Source organism: Sminthopsis crassicaudata, chromosome 1 (assembly GCF_048593235.1).
Source record: "Sminthopsis crassicaudata isolate SCR6 chromosome 1, ASM4859323v1, whole genome shotgun sequence".
Classification (NCBI taxonomy): domain Eukaryota; kingdom Metazoa; phylum Chordata; class Mammalia; order Dasyuromorphia; family Dasyuridae; genus Sminthopsis; species Sminthopsis crassicaudata.
The window spans coordinates 51556059-51583116 of record NC_133617.1 but is presented as its reverse complement, the minus strand read 5'-3'; the positions used below and the strand labels follow the sequence as shown (position 1 = coordinate 51583116).

The 27058-nt window shown below is 38.4% G+C and overlaps 1 protein-coding gene across 2 annotated transcripts in view; it reads left to right on the top strand.

The window, feature by feature from the left end:
* Positions 1-27058, top strand: part of ELL (elongation factor for RNA polymerase II) — a 128015-nt gene that overhangs the window by 75764 nt on the left and 25193 nt on the right. For both annotated transcript variants that reach the window (XR_012488226.1, XM_074302715.1), the window contains exons 3-5: positions 10660-10781; positions 11349-11512; positions 20248-20501. Coding sequence is in view for 1 of the 2 variants with exons in the window: in XM_074302715.1 (XP_074158816.1) it covers positions 10660-10781; positions 11349-11512; positions 20248-20501 (540 nt within the window). In the remaining variant the exon portion in view is untranslated. The remainder of the gene's footprint in view (positions 1-10659; positions 10782-11348; positions 11513-20247; positions 20502-27058) is intronic.

The window sequence follows — 27058 nt, the reverse complement described above, 5'->3', positions numbered from 1 at the left end:
TGGTCTGAAAATCATCAACTTCCACAAGATAATTGAAATGTTGGAAACTGGTGAGATCACTAAGGAAAAATGAAGGGAAAAGAATGAAAGACACAGGACAGAGCTCTGTGGGGACAACTATGGATAGAGGATGTGACCCAATGAAAGGCCAACAAAGGAGATTGAGGAGTGGTCCAAATGAGCATGGAGTGTTGTACTGAAAACCTGGAGAGAAGAGAGCATTTAGGGAGAAGTGTCAGAGAAGAGATCAGGACCGGAAAATGGCCATTGGATTTGGCAATGAAGAGATTATTGATCGGTTACTTTGGAGAGAACAACTTCAGTCCAGATGGTAAGCTTGGAAGCCAGATTATAGAGAATTAAAAAGAATTCGAGGAAAGTAAGTACATGGTCTTCTCAAGGAGTTTGGCCACAAAAGAGAAGAGAAATATGAGATGATATAGGGATGGATGGATTGAGTTTTTTATGGGAGAAACATGGACATGTTTGAAGATAATAGGGAAGTAGTCAGTAGAAAAGGAGAGATTAAAAATAAGTGTGAAGGTAGGATTGGTGGAGAAGAAAGGATGGAATGGGATCCCTTGTACATGTAAGAGGATTTACCTTATAAAAGAAATCTCTCTTCATGTGAGAGGTAAAAGAGGAAATCATGGCAGAAAGTGTCCATGTGACGTGAGATGAGGAGGGAAAAAGAGGAAGCTCTTGGTGAATGGCCTCCATTTTTTCCATTGGAATGTGAAGGAATGGAGAGGCTTGAAAGAGCCACTGTAGTGAGTGGGATGAGGTAATTGGGGAAGCATAAAAGGATTCCTTGCAATGGTGAAGGTCTAGTTCAGACCATGCATAGACATTTGTAGGGGTCTCTCAGCATAATTTTATGGTTTCTTGATCCCTTATCCCCTTTTTGTCCATCTTGTCTTGCTAAACTTCAGCCTTGGACAACTCCATCTGCTGCCTTTATCTGATACATGTGCTACTTAATGAAGCTGTAGAAAAAGAAGTCATTGTAGAGTTGCCAAGGTTCACCAGGGAGTTGAGATGGGGAAGGAATGCGTAGTACATAGCACAGGATTATTGGTTTGGGGAGGACAAGACAAGTTGAAGGATTGCTCACTGGTTGATGAGAAATGAGAGTTTTGGTTTCAGGGGAAAGGTGGAATGACAGTAGATCGTGATCATCTATGATAAGAGAATTTCAAAGTTCATGACCATGAACATGCATTTGTGATTGATGGCAAAATGAGAGTTGTTAACATTGTGGTTGAGGTGGTGGAAGACAGGTGAAGGTGAAGGTCAGGAGTAAATTGAGGAAATGAACTTGAGAGAATATCAGTTTGTATGTGGAAGTTTCCTAGAGTGAGGGCAGGCTAGATGCCAGAAAAACCTCTTCTAGATCTTACTTGGCCATTAACATGTTGCAGGTCACTGAACCAACATTTTGAGCCCAGTTTTCCTTATTACATGGATAGAAGCAGTATAAAACAACCTTCATCTTGGATGCTAAGACATGACTGTGACCTAGTTCCTGCCTCTGTGATGCTTATAGATTATTAGGGGAGAGAAGACATGTACTAAATAACTGTAATACAAGACAGAATGTAATAGTGAAGTAAGAGAAATAAAAATTTTGGAGGAGTTCAGAAAAGAGATTATTTCAGTGATGCAGGAAAGAAAGCTGGCCAATTCATGTCTCAGAGTAGCTGAGTGGGAAAAGGCAACAGTTATAGTCAGCAAGCTTTTATTAAATGTTTCCTATGTATCAGGCACCATGCATTTGTATTTGAGAATACAAATACAAGTAGAAAGGGAGACAGTCCTTGCCCTCAAAGAATTTATATTTGTTTTTTCTTTCTTTTTTTTCTTTTGATGAGGCAGTCAGAGTTAAGTAACTTGCCCAGGATTACCCAGCTAAGGAAGTATCAAGTGTCTAAGGCTGGATTTCAACTCAGATTCTTCTGACTCCAGGGCCCTCTCTATCCACTCTGCTCCCTGCCTGACCAAGGAGTTTGCATTCTTATATGGAAAGAAAAAGTCCTAGGTGAGAGCACAGAGAGGCCTGGGACGTGACCAGCCTCGGAGCCTCCTTGAGTGGAAGTTCTGGAGGAGACTTCTACTATTGGGAGGCTGTAGTGAGCCTTCAGGTCTGTTGTTGAGACAGAGAGTGCAGCATCAATGGATAGCAAGTAGTTCTGAATCAGTTGTTCTGAAGGACTTCTGGCAGAGCATTATTTAACACAAGAAGAGCATAGTGTGTGTCAAATGACACAAAAATCTTTGTGATCCTTCAGGGTCTTTTTAAATCCCAGCCCTGGATTGTGGAGAGCATCCCTCCTCTGGGAGGGGTTAGAAGAAGGCCAGCTGAGATCTGTTCCAGCTGCACATTTCTAGTAGTACATTCTGCCTGGAATTCAGAGGAGCTGAAGGGAAGTGGCAGAAGGAAAGGCTGCAAAGGTAGAAAGGGGCCAGATGGGGTGGAGGATCTTGAATTAGGATTTCTGCTGGCTAGGAAACAAGAGTTATTTAGTAAAGGTTTCTGAGCCACGTGATTTAATCTGACAGCAGTGACTTTCAAAAGAAATCTGCATGTTACTATTTGAGGACTTCATTGTATAGTTGGTTAGGGAAAAAATTGGAGAGAGGGGCAAAAACTTTAACCATCCAGCCAAATGTATTTTTTGTAGAAGTGCTTGAAATCAGGCATCTCTTAACCCAGAATAAAATTCTTGGTTTCATGTCTATTTGCCTGGTAATAAGGGTTTTGAAAGCTCACCTGCAATTTTAAGATCTTACTCTCTTCAGATATGATGAGTTAACTTTGTGGAGTCTAAATTGATCTACACCAGTTTTGAAATTACTTTATAAGCAAATCAGCTCTGAGAAGCCAAGGACATATGGCATTTTGATGCTCCTACCTCAAAGAAAGACAGAAATATTGGGCTGCTCCACCCCCTACTGAAACTTGTTAGCAAAACTTGTTCTTTATAAAACATACAAATTTTTCAGTTGAGGCTTATCCACCTGTGCTCACTGAAAGTCCTTAACAGTGTCTAGAACTCAGTATTTCTGTTTGTGTAAAAGCTGGCATCAGCTGGAAACTGTAGACTTGCTGCCTGTTTCTGCATGGCTTATGAACTAAGAATGCTTTTTACATTTTAAAATAAAATTTGGGAAAAAAATAAAATAAATAAAATAAAATTTGACTGTACTTTAAGAAATGTTCCCCCCCACCCCACACACACACTCCCCCAAGGCAATTGGGGTTAAGTGACTTGCCCAGGGTCACATAGCCAGAAAGTGTTGTGTCTGAGGCCAGATTTAAACTCAGGTCCTCCTGACTTTAGGGCTGATGCTCTAACCACTGCTCCTAAGAAATGTTTAAAAAAAAAAATCAGTATTTGACACTTTGCAGGAAGAACCTACACTGGTCTCCTAAGATCTGAGATCTTGGACAAGCCAGGTTTGGCCAGCAAGGGGGTGGGTGCAGTGTGGAGAGGATTGTTAAGAGAGGGGAGTTCAAATATGGCCTCAGACACTTTGTAACTCTAGGGAAGTCACTCCATTGTCTGCCTCTGTTTTCTCATCATAAGATTAGGAATAAAAACAGGATCTGCCTCCACATTTGCTGAGAGGATTAAAGAAGGTAATGTTTTGTATAGTGCTTTGCAGACTTTAAAGCACTCTATAGAGTTAGCTCTGAGTCATTCACTTTCTCTCTCTGAGCCTCAGTAGTTTTATTTCTCAAGTAGAGGTGATGTCTACTTCTTCTTCCTCACTAGACTCTAGATGTGAGGTGTCTAAACTCGATCCCTGCTTACCTTTGTAACCTTTTTCTAAGAGCCAACAGCCTCCTGATCTATGGTTTGCAAAAGTGCTTTCCTCAGAACAACACCATGAGCTACTTTGTGTTCAACTTTCCTGAACTCTATTTTACCGATAATTGAAACTAAACTCCAGAAGTGACTGAGGCTGTAAAGTAGAACTCATAAATAAATGAGAGAGCAGTGACTTGGACCTGAAGGTACTCTTCCCACTATGCTGAATTAAGGCCCCAGTATATTTGAAATGAAAGAAAATAAAAATCAAAACAATTTCTAAGATAGTGTGTGAATAAGAGGAACTGGTTAACAAAGATACCTCTTACTGCTGATTTTTTTAAGTCATAAGCTTAAAATCTAACATGAGCTTTCAGCAGTAAGGCCTTTCGTTTCATTGATGTCTATCATCTGGACTTAATGAAAAAGAGAATACAGAAGGTAGATTTCATATAATAGTGTAATTTCACAAGTCACACATGGCAGTGTGATTCTAAATTGTACTGAGGTATCCTGGAGGCAGAAATGTCATTTGTGTGAGCAAAATCAAGATCACCTGTCTGTCACCTTATTTTGTCAGTTGTTCAGTTAATTATCTAGTCAGTAACGGCCAAATGCACCACTTTGAAGAGTCAAGGGCTAGTTTAGCTGGCATAGACAGAAAAGACTTTTTGTTTTTTTGAAATTATATTCTATTATGGGGTGGGACAGACTGTGTGACAATCTGCTTTTGAGTGTTGCATTCATGAGTCAAGGTAACTTGCTTCCAGAATTAAGTTAGGCTTGAAAAAATTTTTGGCTTCAAAAAAGCAAATCCCAGTGATTATAAGAGGGGAAATTGAAAAGAGATATTCTGTCATTCAGCCTGCTTCAGCTCCAAACAATCCCATTCAAGACTGACTGTGACCCTTGAAACTAACCTGCTTTTCCCATGTTGAACTGTAATCCCTTCCTTGAATATGCCCTGCAGCTCCTCTGACTTAATTTGTCACTTCAAAGGCTGTGCTTTTTGCTGTAGACATCATTTTGTAAATCATCAGGGAGAGCCACAAGTCCTAAATTTAGGACTGATTTCAAAGAGAAAAAGTTTAACAAAGTATTGTGCGGGAATTTCATGACTTTAAATTTAAGCAGAAGCCATCACTTTCTTTCCCCCATGTGTGTATCAGATCAGAGAGGGGAAGGAACTAGGATTTCCTTCGAATTCTTTGAAAGCAAGAGGAAGCCCAGCCCCTCAGCCTGCCATTATGTTAAATGGTGAGGTTGGTTCTATCAACCATTGTTCAAAATAAAACAAAATCTTGAATATGGACGGATATCAACTCCTTACTGCTTTGTTAATATCATAAACTCTGAATTGGAAGAGAGCTCAGAGGCCAGCCTCCATCCAAAATCAAAGTTTCTCTACAAAGAAACCACCTATCTCCAGTAATAGATCTCACTGTTTACTAGGCATTTTTAGACAACTCAATAATTGTTCAGAGAAATTTTCTTCATATTAAACCAGGTGTCTTTAGTTCTGCCTTATGAAACCAAGCAAAATAAATCTAAACTCTTTTCTTACATGACTCCCCTTCAGATATTTGAAGGCATCACTTGAAGACCTCTAAGTTGCATAATATTTAACACCAATGTTTTTGGTGGACATGATTTCAAATTCCTCTCAACATCCTGATCACCCTCTTCTGGATGTGCTCTAGTTTGTCAGTTTCCTTCTTACAGGAGACAACCAGAACAATTCTGTGGATAGGAATCTAACCTGAGAGGATAAATAACTCCTGTTCCTCTTCCCAAATATTGTATCACTAAGAAAAAGAATTGTTTTAAGAAACACTTTTTAAAAAATTCTTAAAATTCTCTAAATTATATAGTAGTAGCAGACATACAGTTTTAAGATTTCCCAGACCCCCCCCAAAAAAAAAAAAAGTTTATTTGGCATGTGTTTTTTGTATCTGCTTATGTTTCTTGTTTCTCCTAACCTATAAGCTTTTTGAAAGCTGGGATTGTTTGGTTAGTGTGTGTGTATTAATAATGGACAAGTTCTATGTACTTTATTAATCTTATATTTATCACATTATATAATTGGGCAAGGAAAACATTTAAACAAAATTATTTATGTTTTCTTTAATCTGCAGTAAAATAACTTCCGACATTTTATAGTCATTCGTTCGAGAATCTTTGGCTAAGTATCCAAATTCTATCCCATTTTTGTGTTTGTGTAATTAATTTTTTAAAGGCACTTTATAATGATCCCTATTATATTTTATTCTATCAGATTTGCTTCTGTTCGACCAGGCCTAAGTTCTGTGGTAGGGATTGGCTTTTCTTGATTTATATCATCCAATAATTTGAAAACATTGCCTTTATTCCTGACACATTAGGATCAGAACTAAGAAAGAGAACCCTGAGATTGCCTGCTGCCTAGTACTTAACTGCCTGAGGAGTTAGCTTGCAAGTGTTGCATAATGTTAGAAGTCCAAAATTTAGAATCACATTTAGATAGAAAGAGGCAGTAAAATGTTACACAGAGAATACTGAGACAGAACCTTGGAAATCAAGATTCCTGTATACCTATCTAACTTACATGTCTCTGGATTTCTCCTCTTAAAAATAAGGTGTTAGGATTACTAAAGGCCCCTTTGAGAGCTGATGCTTTTTCATTCCAATTTTGTTTTTCATGGCATTTGGACTTTGAAAAGTTGCTAATTGTAAATAGAGTAAGAATTGGAAAACAGGTAGTAAGAGGGTTCAGTAGATAGAGCTCTGAAGCTGGAGTCAGGAAGACTTGAATTCATATTTGATCTCAGATATTTATGTAGCTGGGTGGCCTCAAATAAGTCACTTTACCTCTGTCTGTCTTCATTTCCCAAACTGTAGAATAATAATAATGATGGCTAATATTTATATAGTGTTTACTATGTACAGGCACTGTACTAAGTGCTTTACAAATATCAGTCATCATATTTGATTCTCACAACAATCCTTGGAGTGAAGTGCTTTTATTTTCTCCACTTTATAGATGAGAGGCTTTGTGACTTGTCCAAGGTCACATAGCTTGTAGGTGTCTAAAGCTGAATTTGAACTCCAAGCCCATTGCTCTATCCTCTAGGCCTCCTAGCAGTCCTCAAGAATGGGATCCTTAATAGCACTTACCTCCCAAGCTTACTGTTAAGTGCTTAATACAACTGGCATGTAGCAGGTACTAAATAAATACTTGTTCTTTTCCTTTTTTCCTAACTGAAAAGCTGACTAAGTTTCTTGCTATCTGGAATATTTAAACAGAATGCTGTTTTCCGATTATTTTGAATTAGTCTTCAAATGTTGCTTAGAGAGATCCAGTTCTTTTCTTGCATAATTCAACCAGATCTCACTTGTTTGATGTTTTGACTTGTTTTTTTTTAACTTGTTTTTTTTATTAATTTTTATAATTATAACTTTTTTTTGACAGTACATATGCATAGGTAAATTTTTTTTTTTTTTTTTACAACATTATCCCTTGTACTCCCTTCTGTTCCGAATTTTTCCCCTCCTTCCCTCCACCCCCTCCCTTAGATGGCAGGCATTCCCATACATATTAAATATCTTATATTATATCCTAGGTACAATATATGTGTGCTAGTTCTCATTTTTTTATACTTTTAAAAATTCTGTTGATATCAAGCTTAGCTCCTAGTCTTCTTGGAGGTAACAAGCCCTGAATCTCAACTATTTTTTATATATGTATAGGATATCAAATGAGGTTTAGGCACTAGATCTAAAACAGAAGCATCCTAAAATTGAATCCTTATTTCAAAATAGGTCAAATTCAGAGGCTCCAAGAAGTTTATTTATTAGAGTTCCTTGGAGAGAGAAAGCCTGTCTCTTAATGGAAGATAACCCAAATTTCTTTATAATCTTTAACCCTCCCTCAAAAAGAAATTCATTGTGCTATTTAGATTTGCTTCTCTCTCACTCTTTCCTTTTCTTCCTCTCTTCTCTCCCTCCCCTCCCCCAAATTTCTTAAGCTTTCGAACTAAAGGAACACAGCACTGTTAGGGATTTACCCTTTTTTTTTTTTTTTTTTTTTTTTTTAACCTCATTAGATTATGCAAAATACCATCTGTCTTTGCCCTCATATACCTTTGGTTAAGGAAAACTAAAAGTATATGCTTAATCTCCTCATTAAAGATATTATAAATAGAATCATGAAGTTGATGAGGATTTAGTTCAATCTTTTCATAAAATGTCTCCCCCTCCCCACTATAGTATATTAGAGCTCTAAGGGACAGTAATTTAATTCAATGTCTCTGTTATTCAGAAAATGAACTGAAATGGGCTGTCTGAAAGAGGTAGGAGTCACACAGCAAATCTCTAGTATACATTGTCTCTAAGAAGTCATCATCTCTTTCTTCTGTAAATGTCCCCAGTGATGTAGAACTCACTGTCATTTCACGTTTGGTCAGTTCTAATCATAAAGAAGTCCCTGTTTGCTTTTGAACTTGCAACTTTCAGCCCCTGCTCTGAGTTCTGTTTTCTAATCCAATTCCCCTTTGACAGCTCCCTCTTCAGATGTTTAAACACAGCAATAATGTGACCCTTACGACTTTTGTAATCTAAATGGTACTAATAGAATTCTGTAGTTGAATCTGTACTATTCATCAGCCATTTTACGGTAGTACAAGGCTTAAAATCTTGGGATTTCAAATCAGAAGCAGGTCCCGGCTCAGGTGTTTTCTTAGCTGTGTGGTTGTGGACAGCCTCTATTCCCTCTTGTGTCAAATGGAAATGATACTTGTGTGATCCACCCTATTTGGAGTGGTTGTGAGGAAATTATTTTAAAAGTTGCAAATCACAATAGAAATGGGAGTTGTTTAATTGGTATTAAAAAGGCTAATGGAGTTCTGTCTTAGCAAAATCATGGTGTTTTATTTGCAGGTGGTAAAAAGAAAGGATCAAAGAGTGTTTGAAAAAGCAGTTAATTTGAGGGGTTTCAGGTTCAATCAGAAGTAGCTTTTGATTTTTTTTTTCTAGTTTTATGATTTCTTAGAATTTGCTTCCAGTTAATGTAGTTGGGGGTAATTATGAATAAAAGTCAAACTAAAAACACACCATGATTTTTCTGATGCTTTTCATGAACTCCTGATTGGCAATGATTTTCAGAAACTTGAAACTCAGTCATCTGTGTAGTGTGTTTCAAATGACTTGTAATTGAGAACAAAAGTCACATCTGTAAATGGGTTATTTTAAGTCTGCTCTGGGTGGTTACATGTGTTCAGTAAGTAGTATATCAACAGCAGGAGTCCTAGTGAAATACTTGGTGCATAAATGAGGTAGGAACTGAATCTTAGCTTTGGAGGAAAAAATAGATTCAGACCATCTCAGAGCTAGAAGTTCTTTTAGAATATAGAATACAGAGTGTCAAAATGGGAATTTCTTTCCAAATTCAAAGATAAAGTATTTTGCCTAGTCATGGGAAGTGAAGAATAGAACTGGGTCTACAACCCAGGTATCTTAAGATCTTTATAGTATTTATTTATAGTATTCTTTAATTATATATGCTGTTAGCTCCCCAGATCAAGTAGGTGGGTTTTTTTTTTTGGGGGGGGGGATTACAGAAAAGTTTATTATTTGGTTTCAAGTCCCCTTGACATCTAGTAAATAAACATTTTTTTAGGTCATTGTGTACTTAAAATGTAGTATTAAATTCATCTTCCCTCCTTTGGCTAACTTTGTTTAAAAGCAACGTTTCTCTCCTCCCCATTCCCACCCCCTCCCATCTCCCAAATTAAAGCAGTATGTTTAACATCTTGCTTTTAGGTAAGACAGGAAAATGAGATTTTAGTGAAACTTTTTCCTTTAAATTAAATTATTTAATTTATTTTCCAAGAGGTCTAGGTGTATAGTGATTATTTTACAATGAAAAGCTGGTGACTAAAGAGAGAACACACATTATTTTCTATCCCAGCCGTCTTTCTCATAGTCTGGAATGTGCTAGATGTAATTACTTATCAACAGCAATCACATGTGGCCTTTCTGTCCCCAAGTCATCTTGCCCCTGAAACTGTTGTCATTCATTCACCAATTGTTTGTTAAAGATCCTCTGTCCACTAAATTCTGGGTAGAAGGTGAAAAGGAACATCAGGAGGAATAGAACTAAAAGGGATAAGGAGGAAGGGCGTTGGGTATCCTGAGAGTTCAAAGGAAAGAGGAGTCCCTTTTGTCTGGGAAAGGAGAGGCAGCCATGTGAACGGGGGCTCCAAAAGCACAAATAGAACATTGACAGAAAGGGGTCCAAGTGCGAAAGGAGCCAGAAATGGAAATCCAGGATCCTGATGTGACTCATTTGGATTTCTTTTCTGATCATGGTAAAACTTGATAGCTGTTTGTACACACATTATGACAACAAGAGAGACTTAAAGATTGATGAGAAATAAAATTAGTTTCTCTCTGTAAAAATTCCTGTGGTTTGAGTAATTTATTCATAAGATCAGTCAGTTAGTTGGGATAGTGCATAAAGTTCTGGGATTCTGACTGAATCCCTTCTTAGCCACTTCTTAGCGTGTGACCTTGGGCAGTTCACCAAACGCCTCTCAGCTTCTGTCTCCTCGTGTGTAAAATGGGGGTGGTAATAACATCCACCTCCCAGAGTTTGATGAGGGTCAAATGAGAGAATATGTGTACAACAATTTGCAAATCTTAAAGTGCTGTATTACAACTGCTAGTTGTTCTTATTAAGATTGGTCTTGGCTTATGATGGTAATGATGGTTTAACCAATGATTTTTTTTTTTTTTTTGGTTAACCTAAGTAAAAGTCACACAGTGCCACTTTCCAAGTGACTGACACTTTTCCCCTTCCCTTTCCAAACAGCACATCACAATTCCCCGGCCTGGTTATCCAACAGAAGTACGAACTTTCACATTTTATCTTTCAAATATTGGCAGGGATAGCCCCCAAGGGAGCTTTGATTGCATCCAACAATATGTGTCCAGGTGAGTGATGTTATGGAATACTTTTTGTCAATGCAAATATGCATTGGCATACCTGTCCTTTTAAAAGTTATGTCTCTGCCTACAGTTAAACCAAATTTTGTTTTTAAAACGTATGCTCCAAGGTCACAGAATCACAGAATTTTAGAATTGAAAGCAACTTTGAAACTCATAACATGGACTATTAGAGGTAGAAGGTAGAGATTTACAGATGAAAAAAATTGGGGCCCAGAGAATGGAAATAAGTTCATTTGCCCAAAGCCACTGGATTAGTAGCATTGCTTGCACTAGAACCCAAGTCTCCTAGAGCTGTCTAGTCAGGAGTGTATGTAGTCAGGAATATTTTCCAATATTCCAATACCTGGGGTAACATGGTAGAGAGTGACCTTAATAGGCTCTCTGGTGGTTAAATTTACTGTTCTATTTGAAATGAATTTGTAGAAGGGAATCTTTTGAGGGTAAATGTCAGCTTCCAGGAAATGACCAAGCCTTGGAGTTTCTTCACAGGTTTCCTGGCTGTCAGTTATTTGTTAATAAAGTGAAGAACTCAGTTTGTTATTTGTATTTCAGCAATGGAAATGTCCACCTGGACTGCCTGGGCAGTATACAAGACAAGATTACTGTGTGTGCCACCGATGATTCTTACCAAAAAGCCCGACAGAGCATGGCCCAAGCTGAGGAGGAGACCCGAAGCCGCAGTGCCATCGTCATTAAACCAGGAGCTCGTTATGTTGGTAAGGTGCATAGGAATATGGTCATCTGAGGGCTAATGTTGATTCATCGGATGTTAAATGCCTCCAAAATAAAGTTAAACTCTATTACCTGGCATCCCACACCAATTTGCCCACCTCACTAGATACTGAATTGTTCTTGGCAAATTGTATTATTATTTGCTGGGTCCAGAATTTATTCCTTGCTTGTCCACCTCTCAGGCAAGCTTTAACCCAGAATCTGTCTTCCCCTTCATTTCAACATTTCTTCTCTTCTTCTAAAATTGTCACATGCTACTTCCTGGCAGCCTTCCCTAGTCATCTTATGTGAAAGAGACCTTTCCTTCTTAATTTCATGATGTATTGTACTCATTTTATGCTATTGAAAATAATCTTTGTGGAAATTATTTCTAGTCCTTTGAAGTTCCATTTAACAACCTTGTAAGATAAGTAGTAATATCATCCCAATTTTATTTATAAGAAAGCCAAGATTTATACAATTAATATTTTTCAATTTATAGTTTTTCATTTGTTTACCTTGACTCAAATCTTTGAATGGTAGGTGACCCTGATTCTGAAAGATTATGTCAGCAAGCATAAGTTACGGCAGCTCCTTCCAACCTAGGATAGGTGGTCAGTAGATTTCTGTAGTGATCATAACATAAACGAGAGGAAGTAGAAAGGGTCATTACCTTAGATGACCACATGTGATCCTGCTGACAATGGACTGATAATCTAGTGAGGAGAGTGGATTTTCTTGGGTAAAACAACCAAAGAAGAGGCTGTGTCAGTGGGGGAGGATCCATGCTAATGAAATGAAAGCTTCTAGTAGTTTAGTCTGTATTTATTGCATATTGGTTTATATATTCTTATTCTGTATAACAATACATTATCAAGTTTAAATAAAGGTAAATTATACATAACCTTTATTAGTTAGGAACTTAACATTCTAGTAGTTGAAAGAAAACATTTACAGAGATTAATATAAATTAAACTCTTCTTGGTGTATAAGAATAATAATAAAAGTACAATGAGATCAGATGATAAAAAGTAATAGCAGGGAATGTCAAGGAGGAATCATGGGGGGAAAGTAGGCTTCAAATGTTTCAATAGAAAGTGTTAGACCATGGGGAATTCCAGACATAAGAGCAAGGTGTCCAGAAAGGATAAGTCACATTTTGCTTAGAGTAATGAGCTTTTTTTTTGGGGGGGGGGGCTTTTTCCTTTCTTTTAAATGAGCTCTGCTCCCCAGGTGGAAAAATGTACTCTCAGGACTCTTGTGCCAGGGGCTGCAGGCCCTGGCTGTTTTTCTGGTGATGTGCTGATGTTGCCCTGAGCAATTGACTGCTTAGTTTTTAATCTTTTAGAGTAACACACTTAATTTCATCAGGGGAGTAGCAGGAGAGAAGCTAACAAGGGAAGTTAGAGTCAGATCAGAAAGAGTTGTGAACAATGGGCTCTAGCACGGCCAGTGAGAAAGAGCCATTGAAGGTTTGGATGAAAGCACTGTGGTCAAAACTGCACTGGGGCAGAGAGGGATTGGATTTGGGGGAAGAAAAATGGAAGTAGTAGAGGCAGAGTGGAAAACTTTGCTGTCCAGACAAAGATCTATACTGTAGGTGTTCATGAGAGTAGAGGAGGGGAGGAATACTAGAGCTGCTGTGCTCATCATCATGTCTTAGAAGTCATTTTCTGAACATTTTTATTGTTAATTTTTTCCTATCTTCTAGCATTTGAGTGAATATACTAGTGCTAAGTTATTGGTGAGGCTGGGAGAGTGGTGGTGTGCCTTACAGTAGTAGCTTACAAAGAGGTGCCTTCTTTAAGGAACTAGCCTTCTGGGAGATGGCACATGTGCAGGACTGAAGGTCTGTGCCCAGATCCAAAGGAAAGATGATCACTAGACTTAGGAAATTAGCTTGGTTGTGAAGGGAGAGGGAGACAGGGTCTGCAGGGTTAGTTAGGCCTGACCTAGCCCACGGGAGGGGGTGGTCATTGACATGACCACTGGATGGAGAGACAGTGAGCCCAAGGGTGAATCCCAGCTCCTTCACCTGTGCTTGCTCTCAGATCCTCGGTCACCACCATTTATTGGATATGAGGACTGATGAAGCAGGAGGCCTAAAGGGTGATAGTACCTGTGACAGTAATTGTAGAGGGATGAAACTCTGAAAAAGGCAGATAGAAGAGCACTTAAGGTTAATTATCTATTCTATGTGAGATAATGGCTTTATAAGCATATACTTAGGTGATTTGGTGATGTGATGGCTCTCTTCACCATTGATGCTTGCTGAATGTGTGGTGTTGAGATGATAGGCAAGGATTGGATGGCTGAGGGAGAGAGGTCAGGGTTACTTGGTTTTTTTTTTCCTTCTTGATCCGATTTTTCTTGTGTAACAAGATGTGAAAAATTACCCATGCATATGTTTTGTAAATAAAAAGCTTTAATAAAGTTGTTTTTTTTTTTTTTAATTAAAAAATATTTATTGTTGGGGAGAGAGCAGTTTCATTTGAGTGAAGTCTTAAGCACTATTGCAAAGGATTAAAGAATGAGAGAAGGAAGTAGAAGCAATAAGCTTTGGCAGCTTTTAGAAATTTGACTAAGGGAGAGGAGATGGAGAATAAAAGTTTGCAGGGATGGTTGAGTCTTATGAAAATGTGGGGAAAGGCATTTTTGAAGGCAATAGGGAAACAGTATATAAGAGATTGAAAATTATAAGATGGGATGATTGGGGTTGCAATATATTGGAGAAGATAGAATCAAGAAAACATAGAGAATGGCCTTGGAAAGATGGGCCACCTCTTTGTCAGAGACTCAAAGAAGGCAAAGATAGGATTAGCTTCCAGAGACTGGAAAGGAGACGCGACATGGACTTGCTCCTGTTTTGCTTAGCTGCACCTTAGTAGGAATGAAGGTGTCAGGGAATGATGGTCAGATCCAGAGCTGAGAATTGAGAGACCAGTGTAAAGTTGAACTGGATAAGTCTAGGATCAAGAGTAGAGAAGGGAGTGAAGATAATGACTTGAGAAATCACTTAAGGGTGGAGGAATTAGATGTTTCAGTGAGGGCAGAGAAGGGATCTAAGAGGGTGAGATATAGAGAGAGGTGGAATGAGAGGAAGTTTTGGTCAGATCAATGAAGGATGGAATTTTTAATTAAATAAGAGAAGCATTACTATATAATGAGGAGAGTCAGTGTGTGACCATTCTTATGTATGGCTGACTTGGAATAAAGGAGTAGGGTCTTAGATTTAAGGAAATTGAGAAATTGGGATGTTAAGGAGTTTGAAAATACATCAACCTGGTTGTTAAAGGTTGAAGGTCCCTAGAAAAAGAGAAGACAGTGAGTTGGTACTGAACTCTTTAGGAAATATAAATAAAATGCTTATAAAATGGGGATAAATAGTGCTCTTCCCCACTACTCCATAAGATTCATGGAGAGATTGAATGAGAGAATTGGTATGTAACTTCTTTATAACCAAGGGAGGGAAGAAACAAGCACTGATATTTATGCCTGATAAATTTCAGGCACAGTTCTAAATATTTTACAATTATCTCTCTTGAACCTATCACTCACCCAGTGAGGTAGGTACTGTTATCTCCCCCAGTTTCCCCCATTTTACAGTTGAGGAAACTGAAGCAGACAGGATGATTTGCTCAAGTCCACACTGCTAATAAATATCTAAATCTAGATTTGAACTGATATCTTTCTGATTCTGTTTGCTTCACTGTACTATTGGATGCCCTTAAGAGCGTAAAGCATAAAGCCACAATTTAAATGGGCATTATCTATTTTAGAAGAAGGTTCTCCTGATTCCGGGGCCAGTACTTTTTCCATTGCACCATCTAGTTGTTACATTTTAGAAGAAAAGCTCTGGGGATTTCAGTATATTATTCAAAGAGGAAAATAAGAGGGGAAAAAAATGACACTCACGACCTTAGATATCTATTGTTAAAATCTGGATAATGAACAAAGTGAACTTGAAATCTGAGTATATGAAGTTGAAGGGAACTGTTATTTCCAAACTCCGAAGTATCAGTCAGGTCTTGTGACTTCAGGTGTGGCAGGTTAGAGGATCAGATTATTAGACACTGGGGAAGTCCTATTGATCAGAAAGATAGACTCTCTGTGGGAATCCATGAAATCCAAGGAAAGAATCTACTCCTGATGCAAGGAGTGCTCAAGTACAGAAGCTTTATGATCACATGTTAGAATTATCAAATCTTAGAGTTGAAAAGGATCTCAGAGTTCATATCCAGTGAACCCATTTCTGAATAGGAGTTGCCTTCCTCAATATCTCTGACAAGTGATCATTGAACCTCTGCTTAAATCAATCAGTTGACAGGCATTTATGAAGTAGTTGTTTCATGTGTAGGAACCTTGTGCTAAGATCTCAGAATACAAAGAACTCCAATGATAAAAAATTTGTAACTTTTTGAGGCAAACTTTAGAACAACCAAAGTTAATAAGAAAAATTTCCTTAAATCAAGCCAAAATTTTTGTAGTTCAGTATTAGCCATTGCTTCTGAGGTCAAGGCCTCTGGTCTTAAATCTTTGTCCATATGATTCAGGTACAGATTCTTGAGGGAGTTTGAGACTCCCTTGCCATATTGGCCATACCCTCCTTTAGATGTGTTACAACATGTTAATGTCTAACTTAAAATATGACCCTGGTGCATTCTGCAATACTCCAGATGTTATCTGATCAGGACAGAGTGCATGTGGTAAAACTATGTGCTCCTTTTAATGCTTTTAACACTTAATAGCTGCTTTATCACACCAGTGACTTGTGTTGACTTTGTAATTCCTTAAAATCAATGCATCTTTTTCATGTCATTTTTTTTTTTTTTTTTAGATAATTTTATTTATCCCATCCTATACTGGTGTAATTGATTTTTTTTTTTTTTTGTACCCAAGTTTTTATTGCATATTGCTGTTATATTTTATCTGATTGGATTTGGCTCATTGTTCTAGTTTGTCAAAGTCTTTTTGAATCTAATTCTGGCATCCAGCATATTAACTGTTCCATACATCTTACTCTTAATCCCCATTGGAGAACCACACTGTCATCTGACCACTGGGTGATTACTTTCATGAATTCATTGTACACACTCCCTCCAGTGGTATAGAATGTGACTTTTCCCTTTCTCAGCTGGTCCTTTAGGCAGGAGTTGGGCTACATAACTATGAGAGTACTTAGTAATTAAAAAAAATATATTTATTTTATTTATAGTCTCACCTTCATTTCCAGATGTATCTCTCCTCAATAGATCTCTCCTATTCAAAAATATCCCTTATTACAAAGAATTTGAAAGAAGGGAAGGAAAAAGCATTTCACCAAAACTAACCTTTGCATCACCTATATCTGCCATTCTATGTGATGTTCCCCAGATGGAGACTTCTATCTCTACAAAGAAAGGAGAAAAATACATTATCCCCTCTCTTCCTTTTTGTGGAGCCGTTTTGGGTCATTATAATTACTAAGTATGTCTGGGCTTTTTGTTGTTGTCCTTTCTATTTATACTACTGTGGTCGTATATATTGTTTTTACCTACTTCTGCTGACTCCCCTTTGTATCTGTCTTCTTCTGTTTCTCCGTATTCTTCATATTCATTGTCACAGGAATATTCCATTGCATTCATGCTGTCCCTTCTGATTCTAATAGTCAGATTTGTTTATTATTTAGAGGGAAAATATAGTGGAAAGAATGCTGGGCTGGGAGTTCTTTTAGTCTTTTATCATTTTGAGAAACATCTGTTTATTGCTACGGTTTAACTTATTCTGTCTCAGAAGAGGCTAACTTTATCTACCTTTTTTGAACAAGAAGGTAGAGTGAAGGAAGGAGGGGCCAGAAATCAATAGATTCCAGAACAGTGGGCCCTTTTCCCAGCCCCATATCTTTAGGGACTTTTCATCTGTCAAGAAGAAAAACGTTTAACCAGGAAGGTCAAGTATCTCAGATGTTTATAAGCCAGCTGGTTTTTCTTCTCTCCAGTCACATGACCCATATATATTTTCTTTCCTCCCAAAGGCCATGATGAACAGAGTGGTGAGTTGCTAAATGTGAAACGGACCCTGGCTTATTGTTTTGTAAGCCAAACAGTGGAAGCTGAGAAGTCAGATAGTAATCAGGAAGGAAATGCATTGATTTCCTGTATGCTGGAAACTTTTTTTGCTGCGTAGCTGTTTCATGTTTAGAAAACTTGTCAGTAAATTGGCAGAATTGCAAGAAAAGAGGCTTCAGAAAGCAAGGATGAAAGTATTGATTTAGAATAAAATATTTCTAGAACACTTTTGCTCCATAACAATTCCATTAGATTATCAGATATTGTCCCTGTTTTTTAGAAAAAGAAACTGGGAGAGAGATAACTGACTTGCCCAGTCACATAAGGAGTTTGTGTCATGTCCAGGATTCATATGCAAGTCTCCTGGGTCCAGATTGTTCTACTTGGCAATGTTCAAAAAAGTAGAATGGGATAGTGAAGGAAGTCTCAAGTATGTCTCACAAGGTTGCTCTGAGTCTTGGGCATGATAATGTATTTAAAGGCTTTGCCAACCTTAAAAAGCTGTGGAAATAGAGTGGAAGAGGATGAAGAGCTGTGATTTCATCTTTTTGGAAATTCCCCCTTCTGATAGACATCAGCTATTTGTCGGAAACTTATTCTCTCTCATCAGTCTCTCCCTAGCTACTTGCATTCTCCTGCCTATAAACATGCCTCTGTCTTTCCCATCCTTAAAAAACCCATATTTGATCCTATCATTCTTACCTGTCATATATACTCTTTCCTTCTCATCTTCTTAACTCTCTACAATCTTTTGACATCATCATTTAGCTGAAACTGCCCTCTCCACAATTACCAGTAATCTATTAATTGCCAAATCTAATTTCCTTCCTTTTCATCCTTTTTATCTTTTTATCTCCTCTCCTCTTTAAGCTTTTGTGACACCCTGCTGATTCTCATTCCTAAACTTCTGACTGTTTCTCAAATCATCTTTGCTGGTTTTTCATTCAAGTCAGATCTGCTAACTGGGAATATCTTCCAAGGTTCTGTCATGGACCCTCTTGTCCTTGTGCTTAGTGATCTTATCACTATGAATTCAATTATCTCTAAGCAGATAATTCCTAATCTTTGTTTGAAGCTCCAATTCCATATCAAAACTACCTTTTCGATATCATGAACTGAACATTTATCTCCCCCCCCCCAGGCAATTGGGGTTAAGTGACTTGCCCAGGGTCACACAGCTAGAAAATGCTAAGTGTCTGAGGCCAGATTTTGAACTGAATATCTTATAGTCACTTGAAACTCGACATATCACTATCAGCAAGCACTTAACTATGTGCCTGCTATGTGCAGACACTGTGCTAAGGGTGGGGGATACTAAGAAAGGTAAAGACACATTCTAAAGGTCACATGGTGAAAAAAAATTGTACATGGAATATAAATGTACACTGTAAATGAAAGATAACTTGAGAGAAGAGATTAGCAGTTGAGAGATGCATGGTGGAACTGGGAAAGGCTTTTTGAAGAAAGGAGGATTTGAAGTGAATTTTTTTCCAAAACAGCAGAACTAATTTTTTCCCCTAAAATTATTCCTTCTTCTGAACTTTCCTGTTTCTGTCAATGACACTATGATCTTCCTATTCACCCAAGTCCAGAATGTTAGTGTCTTCCTTTATTCTTCATCATCCTTGATTCTTCACTTAAACTTACTCCCCAAATCTAGTTAATGGCCAAATCTGTCTTCCAGTATTTCTAGTTTCCTTTCCTTTCTCACCATTTTCATCACCACATCCCCAGTTTGGGACTTTACCATCTCTTACCTGGACTGTTGAAGTGATCTTCTAACAGCTCTTGTGGCCTCGAGGCCCTCCTTGTCAAGCCAGGCCTCCTTCTTCACTTAGCTGTCAAAATGATTTTTCTAAACCTTGGATCTGCTCACTCCCTAAACTCAAGGGACCCTCCACTATATCCAAGATCAGCTATTAACTCCTGTGTGGATTATTTCAAGTTCTTTATTGCTTAACCCCTTCCTACCTTTCTTAATTTTTCTATATGATCTGTCTCCTAACTCCATGTTTTGGCACTGATTGTGCCATTTCTGGAACAGGCTGCCTCCTCATTTTTACCCCTTTGTTTCTCTGGTTTCCTTCAAGACAAAGCTCAAATGCCTCCTTCTTGAGGATGATTGGGTTGTGGAGGTAGCTAGTATTGTAGTGAATATATCCCTTATCTTGGCTTTAAGATGTGAGTTCAAATTCAGCCTCAGATAGTTAATTGTGCGACTTTGAACATGCCAAAAAAGTAAAGTAGGAATAATAGTATCTACCTCTAAATAGTGTGGTTGTAAGGATTTTATATTAAGATATTCTGTGAACCTTAGATGTACTTTATAAATGCTAGTGTGAGTGGTGTTTTTTGGCTGTGTTTGTTGCTAAGAGATGTGTAATTTCAAATGATATTTTTTATATCATTTCTGTTTCTTATTTAAATGCTGAAAAACTATGAAATTTCTCCAGATGATCAAAACATCAGATTGTAGCAATCACTCCTCCTAACTTCTAGACTCAAGAGATTGAGTTGAACTTGACTTCTATATGTTAACAATGAGAAAACTGACTTAAGAGGTGTAATTCCCCAATCTGCACTAGTAATAAATAGTGTTATTGTTTGAACCCACATCACCTAACCTCAAAGCCAGTGGTCTTTCAGCTACCCACAAATGCCATTTAATTTAATTGAGTTTAATCTCATTTTAGGCAAAAAAGTTCAGTTTCGGAAGCCAGCCCCAACTGCTGCAGATACTGTTCCCTCAAGGAAGCGCTCAACGCCAATCAATGTTGCCAGTGCCATCAAGAAGAGCAATCCTGGGATTTCTCAGCAACCTTTCAGAGACAGGGTTATTCATTTACTGGCACTTAAGCCTTACAAGAAACCAGAGCTGATCCTGAGGCTGCAAAAGGATGGCCTTTTGTCACAGGATAAGGACACACTGGACAGCCTCTTGCAGCAGGTACGTGTTTTCTGGAGCACATCTGTCCTGTGTCGGCTGTGGTGTCAGATGCAGATGCAGAGGTCAGATGACCTCTGCAAATGTCTTAGTTGACAAGGTGATCTGCCATTCTTGTGGTGGGGATAATAGAGTTAGTGTTGGTAGGCATTTTTTAGTTGGGATGGGACAGGATTTTTCTCAGTGTTCAATCTCTGAGATTTATAATTCACTTGAAAATTGTCTTTATGGATTAAAATGGCTTGAGACCTGATGTTTAAGTAATGACACTCTTTTGGACATATTTTACAGAGTGGTATTTGTCCCACCTTTTATTTCTTACTTGAAGTGTTTCAGTTAAGGGTAGCGTTGGTATAAATTTTTTAGCTTCCTTCTCTTCTCATTGGTAAAATGTACAATTACTAAAATTCCATGTTTGACTGAGTTCCCTTTTCCCTGAACTTGTTTTCACTTATGAGTACTGTGGTCATCTCCATTCCCCCGTTCATCAGCCTTTTTTTGTTATTTCCCATCACTTCATTCACTGCATGGTGCACTTGGGACTGAGAACTTGGAAGACTGCTGCCTGATGCAGAGCCTCAGAGGAGCATGAAGTTATCTATGATCACAGAGAGAGTATAGAAGAGACAGGATTTACACCCAGCTCTTTTTGCTGCTTGGGATCTTTAAGAGACAGCCCAATTCAGTATAAAGAGCTTGGCTTCCCCAAGCACAAGTCCTGGGCCCAAAGGCTGCCTCTTAGGCTTTGCTACCTAAACTTTTCTGGGCTTCAGTCATAACTGTACTCATTGACAGTTTCCATGGTTTCTGCCAGCTTTCAGCTTGTGATCCCAGTAGGCTCTTGAGTTTACACACAGTCATTTATGGAATACGGATGAATCTGCAGTTAGAGGACTTGGGATTAAATGTTGAGCACTATTGGACTCTGGGCACTTTTGAGTTCCCAACATTTGTTATGCACTTCTCATCAAAAGAGCCTGATTTAGAATACTTGTCAGTTACTTTGACAGGGAAATAAAGAGAGACCATGTGTATCAGAGCTCCGATACCAGAGAGGATCTAGGAGGAGAAAAGGGAAAACAGCTGATGTTCTCCATGTTTGGTAGAGGTGCCAGAAGTGAAATTTGAACCTAGTTCTTTCTGATTTCAAGACCAGTTCTCTATCTGCTATACCACACTGCCTCTCCAGGTGGAATTAAAATATGTGAATTATTCTGATGTGCCTGTTTTTCTCTCTTAATAGAAAATAATCTTTTAGTTAATTGGGCTTCAGTTGGTGAAGTATTCATCATTTAAAAAACAAACAAACCATGTTTTTATTTGGAATTTAAACACCAAATAAAATAATTTCTTCTTCTTCTTCTTCTTCTTCTTCTTCTTCTTCTTCTTCTTCTTCTTCTTCTTCTTCTTCTTCCTCTTCCTCTTCTTCCTCTTCTTCCTCTTCTTCTTCTTCTTCTTCTTCCTCCTCCTCTTCCTCTTCCTCTTCCTTTTCCTCTTCCTCTTCTTCTTCCTCCTCCTCTTCCTCCTCTTCCTCTTCCTCTTCCTCCTCTTCCTCTTCCTCTTCTTCTTCTTCTTCCTCCTCTTCCTCTTCCTCTTCTTCTTCTTCTTCTTCCTCCTCTTCCTCTTCCTCTTCCTCTTCTTCTTTTTCTTCTTCTTCTTCTTCTTCTTCTTCTTCTTCTTCTTCTTCTTCTTCTTCTTCTTCTTCTTCTTCTTCTTCTTCTTCTTCTTCTTCTTCTTCTTCTTCTTCCTCCTCTTCCTCTTCTTCTTCCTCTTCCTCTTCTTCCTCTTCTTCTTCCTCTTCCTCTTCTTCTTCCTCCTCCTCTTCCTCTTCCTCTTCCTCCTCTTCCTCTTCCTTTTCCTCTTCTTCTTCTTCCTCCTCTTCCTCTTCTTCTTCTTCTTCTTCTTCTTCTTCTTCTTCTTCTTCTTCTTCTTCTTCTTCTTCTTCTTCTTCCTCTTCCTCTTCCTCTTCTTCTTCTTCTTCTTCTTCTTCTTCTTCTTCTTCTTCTTCTTCTTCTTCTTCTTCTTCTTCCTCCTCTTCCTCTTCTTCTTCTTCTTCCTCTTCCTCTTCTTCTTCTTCTTCTTCTTCTTCTTCTTCTTCTTCTTCTTCTTCTTCTTCTTCTTCTTCTTCTTCTTTCTTCTTTCTTCTTTCTTCTTTCTTCTTTCTTCTTTCTTCTTTCTTCTTCTTCTCAACTCTATTGGAAGTCCCTTTCTCTTCTCATCCCAAAATTTAAAAAGAAAGCCTTCTAACATGTCAAGTAAACAAAACAAATCCAGCATTGACTTGATTTCATTTTGTACTTTATGAAATACTTTTTTTTTGCCTGAGGCAATTGGGATTAAGTGACTTGCCCAAGGTCACACAGCTAGAAAGTGTTAAGTGTCTGAGGTCAGATTTGAACTCAGGGCTGGTGCTCTATCCACTTTGCCATCTAGCTGCCTCAATGAAATATTCTTAAAATAAGAATTTAGTTGTTTAAGAGTTTAAGGTATGTTTGCATAGTTTCTTCTTTAACCAAAATGTATTTATTGGGGTTATTTTCCAAGGAATTCTAAATTGTCTTATCTATAACATTTTCCTGAAAAGGCAGTTTCTCACCTAGTCTTAGAATGTAGTAGACCAGTGATTGCATGTGTAAAGATTTATGTGCTATCTGCTGTCAGGGATCATATCTATTTGGGCGCCAGCCAATACAACATTATCACTTTAAATATCTGGCATCTCCTGAAAGATGTGGCACACACGGAATGTCATAGAGATTCAGAAAAAGGGTGTGGAGGTTGAGGATCTGCATGTGCCATAGTTGTCAGGGTTAGTTTCATGGAATTGAGACTTAGAATCATAGGATATCTGAGCTTGAAGGGACTTAAGAACCTGGGTTCTCCCTGATCCTTCTTGAGAAAACCTTAACCTCTCTGATCTAAAAGGGGATTTGATGAGATGATCTGTCAACCAGCAGAGCCATAATGGGAGAAGGAGCATGGATTCCTTGTATTAATAACTAGAAGCTTTAATTTAAATTGCCTTTTTACTCAGTATTCTAACCCTGGCAATTTTTAGGAGAACCTCTTTAAAAGGAATCATTTATCATAGGAAAACTTTGTTGGTTATTAAAGTAGTTATTTAAAAAAAAAAAAGTATCAGATCTTGACTCTGCCTTGTATCAAGTGTCTGGTTTTGATTGCATCACTTCTTTTTTTTTGGGGGGGGGGGAATTAAATTTTAATTAGCTTTTTATTTTTAAAAACATGTGTGGACAATTCTTCAACATTAGCCCTTGCAAAACCCTGTTTCAATTTTCCCCCTCTTCCCCTATGCCTTCCCCTAGATGGCAAGTGTCAAAATATATGTTAAATCCAGTATATGCATACATATTTATACAATTATTGTGACACACAAGAAAAATCAAAACAAACCAATTAAGAAAGAGAGAAAAAAGCAAAATAACATGCAAGCAAACAGTAACAAAAGGAGTGAAAATGCTATGTTGTGTTCTACATTCAGTTTCCACAGTTCTCTCTGGGTGCATATAGCTCTCTTTATCACAAGAGCATTGGAACTGGTCTGAATCATCTCAGTGTTGAAGAGAGCCACGTCCATCAGAATTGATCATTGTATAGTCTTGTGTACAATGATCTCCTGGTTCTGCTCATTTCACTCAGCATCAGTTCATGTAAGCCTCTCCAGGCCTCTCTGAAATCATCCTGTTGGTCGTTTCTTACAGAATAATATTATTCCATAGCATTTATATACCATAATTTATTCATAATTTATTCATAATTTATTCAGCCATTCTCCAACTGATGAGCAGCCACTCAGTTTCCAGTTTCTTGCCACTACAAAGAGGGCTGCCAAAAACATTTTTGCTCATGTGGGGCCCTTTCCCTCCTTTAAGATCTCTCTGGGATACAGACCTAGTAAAGACACTGCTAGGTCAAAGGTGATTGCATTACTTCTTTACTTGTAGCCTCAGTTTCCTCTTCTCTCAAAATGAGTAGATTAGATTGACACTCTAATTTCTGAAGCTGCTCACTCCAGCCAGAATTCTGCAATTCCCATGACAGAAACAGAAGTAGAATATTGGAGAGACAGTAGGAAAAAGGTGGGTTTTTTTGGAATGGGGCAGCTGTTACTGATTAAATTTCTCAGCCTTTTTTCTTTTTTCTCCATAAGAGCTAATCTGTTTGCCTTTGCTTTAGCCAGAAGGCAAATGCCATATGCATTCTGTAGTTTTTATCAACGATATCAAAACATTCAGTTAAACAGAAATGTCCCCCAAAGACTTATATGCATTTATTGTTTATCTTTCACAGATTTTCAGATTAATATCACAGAGAAAGTGGGCCTTTTGGAATCTTTGTTCTTATTGTTGCTGTCACTGTTAAGGTAGCCAGATCTGCCTAGATATCAGACATAATTTTGAAATTAACAGGAAAAGTGTGTTATCAACTGAAAACTAATAAGCTTTAATGAAGCACCTAATATGTAGGTGCTAGGTCTAGTATGTAGACCATGCATTGTCCTAAGTGCTAGGGATACAGAAAAATGCAAAACACAGGCCCTGCCCTGCAGGTCTTGACTACTGCTCTACTCAGTAAATTCTAGTGGTTCCCTGTTACCTCCAAGATCAGAGACCAAATGCCGCCTTTTCTAACCTAGCTCTAGCCAGCCTTCTTCCACAACATATACCCTTTAGTCCAGTGACACTGGTGCACTGTCTGCTCTAGGAATGAGACCCTCCATCTCTTGGCTCCACACCTCCACTTGTCTCTGTCCTTTGTGCCTAGAACACTTTCCCTCTTCTTCTCCACCTCCTGATTTCATTCATGTTTCATTTAAAATTCCATCTTCTACAGGAAATCTTTCCCAACCCTTCTTAGGTCTAATGCCTTCTCTCTTATAATGGTTTCTTACTTTTCTGGTGACACTTAATAGCTAGCATTTATATAGTACTTACTGCGTGTCAAGTATGTTCTATATACTTTGCAAATACTATCTCATTTGATTTTTATCATAGCCATGGAAGATAGGTAATATTATTATTTCTAACTCAGGCAACCAGAGACTAGGGGATTTGCTAGCATGTGTCTCAGGCTAGATTTGAACTCAGGTCTTCCTTACTCTAGTTCCAGCACTCCAGGGTAGGAACTATCATTTTTGCCTAGCATGTGCATAGTAGGTACTTAATAAATGATTGGTCCCAGTCAAAACACCATGCAGGAAACTATGAACAAACAAGCTCCATGCAGGATAAGTTGGAAACCAACAGAGAGAAGAGACACAAATTAAAGGGGACTGGGAAAAACTGCTGGTAGAAAATGGAATTTTGGCTGGGACTTTAATAAAGCCAAGATAGGCAGGAGGGAGAGCATTCCAGGCTTGGAAGACCCCCAGCACAAATGCCCAGTGATGAGCCAGGCTTGCGTGGAGAGCAGCAGGATTGCAATTTGTAGGGAGGTGTAAAGGGACAGCTGGGAAAATACCAGGCAGGAAGGGAGGAGAATACAGGTTAGGAAGATCTTTGAACATCAGAGTATCTCTTTTGATTCTGGAGATCATAGGGTGCACTGGCCTTTGTTGAATGGGGAGGGGCGTGTGATACAGGTGATACTTTAGGAAAAGGACTTTGACCACTGAATAGAGGGTGGACTAAGGAGAGTCTCCAACTATAGCAGGCTCCTGTCAGTCTGGCACTGGAATGATGCCAGGGTCAGCGAGAAGAGAGTCTATTTGAGAACTGTGTATATGATGTATATGAGAGAGGTTCCAAAACTATAAAGGTGAGGATGTGCCCTGGATATGGGGGTGGGAGATAGTAAGGAGCTGGGGTGACCATGGCTGCTTTTCCCTTCCACAGTAATAGGAAATTTGGAAAGAGGCATTGGGGAAAAGATAATGAACTTGGTTTTGAATATGTAAAATTTAAGCTGTCTACTGAATATCCAGTATGAGATGTATGAAAGGCAGCTGGAGCTGTGAGAGTAAGGTTCAGCAGAGAGGTTGGGGCAGGACAGATACAAGGAAGGTAATGGCATCCCCAAATGAAGTGGTTCAGAGGTAGAGAAGAGGGCCCAGGACAGAACTCTCCATAAGTATTGTGTAATTTTGGAATATCCTTGTCAGTGTGCAGATCATCAGTTAGAAGGCATGCTGTTTAAAAGGTCTGTATGTGAAGCTGTGTGCTCCACTTCTGAGGAAGTGAGGTTTGGGGGTTTCGCCTACTTCTTTCCTTACTTAAAAGAAGAATGTTTAAGGTAAGAGAGCTTGAGGGCATGTACTTTATCTTCAGCTTTTTTAAGAGTTGCTGCTAAAAAATGAGAACTCTGAAGAATTAGGACCCATAATGAAGTTACAAAGAGACAGAGTTCTGCTTAGCATGGGGAAGGAACTTGACATTTGATATTGAGAGATGGTTAGAGGAACAGTAGCAGGAGAAAAAGATGTTCCTGAAACAGGAGATGGACAAAGTTTACGGGATGATGTCCAAAAGTCCAGAATCTGTTCTAGGGAAGTGAATGGGTTGCCCTGGTTAGTCAGTTCCTACTATATGCCAGGTACCGTG